This window comes from Trypanosoma cruzi, genomic scaffold (genome assembly GCF_000209065.1).
Source record: "Trypanosoma cruzi strain CL Brener 1047053517191 genomic scaffold, whole genome shotgun sequence".
NCBI lineage: Eukaryota > Euglenozoa > Kinetoplastea > Trypanosomatida > Trypanosomatidae > Trypanosoma > Trypanosoma cruzi.
Window position 1 is genome coordinate 6,613 of NW_001849546.1, and position 3,847 is coordinate 10,459.

At 52.2% G+C, this 3,847-nt stretch overlaps 1 protein-coding gene across 1 annotated transcript, besides 4 other annotated features; it reads left to right on the top strand.

Moving 5' to 3' along the window:
- Tc00.1047053511917.10 (trans-sialidase, putative) lies at positions 1 to 2,269 on the top strand (the record flags this gene model as incomplete). Its single annotated transcript, XM_798058.1, has 1 exon — positions 1 to 2,269. A coding segment is annotated over one exon (2,269 nt), but the record flags the coding sequence as incomplete, so codon positions are not given.
- Positions 1 to 3,847: a sequence feature (areas not merged during assembly with more than two copies in the genome that could not be assigned to a particular haplotype).
- Positions 2,422 to 2,496: a sequence feature (T-rich).
- Positions 3,042 to 3,073: a sequence feature (AT_rich).
- Positions 3,161 to 3,183: a sequence feature (AT_rich).

The window sequence follows — 3,847 nt, forward strand, 5'->3', positions numbered from 1 at the left end:
CATCCCACTTCTCACGACAGAAACTGCTGAGACACAGGAGGAAGTTCTGGAAAAACCCAAAGTTTGGACACAAGTACTGGAGGAAGGTGCTTCCGGAGGTCAAAAGAAGAAAGTAGATGTGAGCCGACCAACAACAGTTTTGAAGGGGGATGATATTTACATGCTTGTTGGAGTCTACAATAGAGTTGCCGCTCCTCGACAGGATGCCAAGCCTGACGCGGCTCAATTGGGACTTTTGCTGGTGAAAGGGAGCGTCAATAGTGGTGGGGATACAAATAGCAAGAAAATTGACTGGGAAGTTACTGAAAGTTCCCCGCAAAGACTTTTTGGCACACAGCTCGATTCCTGGACAAGGCTGATTGGAAGCGGTGGATCGGGTGTTAAGATGAAGGACGAGACTCTTGTGTTTCCTGTGGAAGGCACGAAGAAGGCGGCGGAGGGCACTGTAGTGGATGTGAAGACTGTCTCACTGATCATACAGTCGAAGGAAGCTACGGATTGGACGCTGTCGAAGGGGATGTCTGACGGTGGCTGCAGTGACCCCTCCGTCGTGGAGTGGGAGGAGGGAAAACTCATCATGATGACTGCGTGTGCTGGTGGCCCTCGCAGGGTGTACGAGATCGGTGACAAGGGGGAGTCGTGGACGGAGGCCCTCGGGACACTCTCGCGTGTGTGGGGCAACAAACACAAGGGAAATGTGAAACTCGTTAGAAGCGGGTTCATCACAGCGACTGTTGGAGATGATGGTGTTGATGATAAAAAAGTGATGCTCGTCACTCTGCCGGTGTATTCAGAGAAGGACGGCAAAGAAAAGGGCAAACTTCATCTTTGGCTGACGGACAATACGCACGTTGTTGATATTGGGCCGGTATCCGGTGAAGATGATGACGCTGCCGCCAGCTCCCTGTTGTACAACAGTGGTAAAACTGATGATAATGATGAGGAGTTGATTGCACTGTACGAGAAGAAGAAGGGCAGTGATGAAGGGAAACCATCACCCGGTATGGTCTCTGTGCTTTTGACAGAGCAGCTGAAGCGTGTGAAGGAGGTGCTGGCGACCTGGAAGGATGTGGACGGCCGTGTCTCCAAACTGTGCACCTCATTAAGTGCTCAGAAGGAGCGTGCCTCAACCGGCGATGCCTGCAGTGCTGCTAAGATCACGGCTGGGCTGGTTGGCTTTTTGTCCGGCAACCTCTCTGAGAACACATGGAGGGACGAGTACCTCGGCGTGAACGCCACAGTAAAGAATAATGACGGGACATCAGCGGCAGCATTGGCCAGCACGAAAAATGGCGTGAAGTTCACTGGGCGTGGCGCAGGGGCGGAGTGGCCTGTTGGCAGTCAAGGGGAGAATCAGCTGTACCACTTCGCGAACTACAACTTCACTCTTGTGGCGACGGTGTCCATCGACAATGTGCCGAAGAGTGGCAGCGTCTCTTTGATGGGTGCGAAGATGAATGGCGATGAAAATAATGTACTGCTGGGACTGTCGTACAACAGCGAAAAGAAGTGGCATGTACTGTGCTGTGACGGAAACCCTGAGGAGCTCAGCAGCGGCTGGGAGACAGGGACACAGTACCAGGTGGCCATTGTGCTTCAGAACGGCACCCAGGGCTCCGTGTATGTCGATGGTCAGCGTGTGGGGAATGGAGAATGTGCATTGGGCAATGGTGAGTCGAAAGAGATCTCCCACTTCTACATTGGAGGGGATGGAGAAAACAAAGAAAGTCGAGAAGAAGTGTCTGTGACTGTGACGAACGTCCTGCTGTACAACCGCCCGTTGGATGAAGATGAGATTACTGCGTTTAACCCGAATAAAGCCAATATTCCAGTTCAGTTGGACGGGTCTGTTGAGGGAGGCGCGATTGAGACTTCTCCTGGTGGACGACCGGAGGAACCGAGACAGTCGTTGGAGAGCAGTGGTGTGAACGGTGTATCCGCACCAACAGTGCCCAGTGCCAAGACTTCCTCAGGAGAAGAGGTGTCCGCAACCCAGTTGGTGTCAGAAGAATCTTCTGATGGAACTCAAACTGTGGATGGCGGTTCTTTTTCTGATGGCGAGCCAACGGTGGAGACAAGAGAAGGAGGAACGGATGGGCAGAAGGAGGGGATCCACGCACAGAACGGGGACGTAAAGGCTGCGGCCCTCAGCAGCAGCCTCGGAAATGTGTCGCAGGGGAATAACACCGATGCCTGCACCATGCATGAGAACGGACTGCTGCCATCGCTGCTTCTTCTGTTGGGACTGTGGGGGTTTGCGGCTCTGTGAGGCGTGACTGGCTGCCGCGTGGGACACTTGCGGCCTCCCCTGCACGGAATTAATTCCAAGAACTAACTTTTTCCTTAATATAATTTTCTTTTCTTGCTTTCTGTTTGTAATTCATGATTTTTTTTCGTTTTGCGCGTGTGTGTCCTTAAAAATCTTTTTTTCCGTTATTTATTTTCGTCTGTTTTTTTATTTTTCATTCCCCCATATCTTTTTTTTTTTTTGCTTTTGGGGCAATCACGATGGACGTTTTTTATTTTCTACTCTTTTAATTGTTTGTTGCTGCACTCTTCCTGTGAGGGGTGCCGTGTGTTTCCGCCCAACTGCTCCACTCGCACACCACCGACACGCTCATGACGACGGCCCTGTGCGCCTCGCCTGCTGCACGCATGAGGAGGGGCCGCGACGAACGGCGCGCTGAGGGAGCCGTGACGTGTGGGCGTGCGACGAGGGCCTGTGGGGCGGAGCACACATTTCTCTCCCTCTTGTTTTGTTTTCTTTGCTGCCAGGGCGGGCAGACACCCGCAGCGCCACACACACAGCCACACCCTGCCGCCGTGTTTTTTTTTCTTTTGCTGCGCTCACTCTCCCGATGGAGAGACGCGACTCCCGTCATGTCTGCGTGCTTTTCTCAGTCCCCACACACACGAGTGACTGTGCTCTGCGGGCCGCACTCGCACGCCGATGAGAGGGCTGAGGGGAGCAGCAACACGCAGATGACCCCATGAAATATAAACGGTGTGCGGACACACAGAGGGTCGGACGGTTGAAAGAGATTTAAATATATTTTTAATTTTTAAATTTTTTGGGCAAAATATATACAGACAGTTCGGTGTGGCCACACGGCAGCCAGCTGCTTTTTTAAATTTGTGTGGAACAGTAATGGACGATTTCTTTTTTTTATTTATAATTATTTTGTGTGATGGGGTTTGTGTAAGATGAAGGGGATGGTTTTCTTTTTGTTTTAAATAAATCTTGTGTGAATTGCCACTGCTTGGACGGCAGTGCAGTCATGAGTTTGAGCGGTCTTCTTCTTGTTGCTTCCGCCACGCACCTCCGCTGTACATTTTTGTGCGCCTCTCCACATACTCTGCTTCCTCTTTTCCACTTCTTTGCTTTGTGTGTCTGCAGGCACACACAACCACATGCACGCACAAAATGCACATTTCATTCGATTTGGATGCTTCTTTTGTGGCGTGTGCTGGCGGTTGCGGGTGGCAGCTGCTTCCTCCGTGGGCATGAAGAGAAGGAGGAGAGAGGGAGCGCGCACCACGAGTCACTCTTCCTACGGGTGTGATGCGTGCGGTGGGCTGTGACTGCTGTGGAGGGCCTCATCCTTTCGGTGTGCGCTTCTCCGCCGTCGTGCCGTGTGTTTGCGCATGTTATTTGTTATGCGAGTGCGTGCTGGACATGTTTTGCCGGAGCGTTGGGCGGCCACCATCTGTCTATGGCGGTTTGCGTGAGTGGGCACGTGCGGATGAGGGGCAGGGCGCATGGAATGAAGGAATGGCTTGCGGAAAGGGGAATTTGATTTGGAGGGTATTTGGACCGGATTCATTTGGCTGCGGTGGACTCATGCAC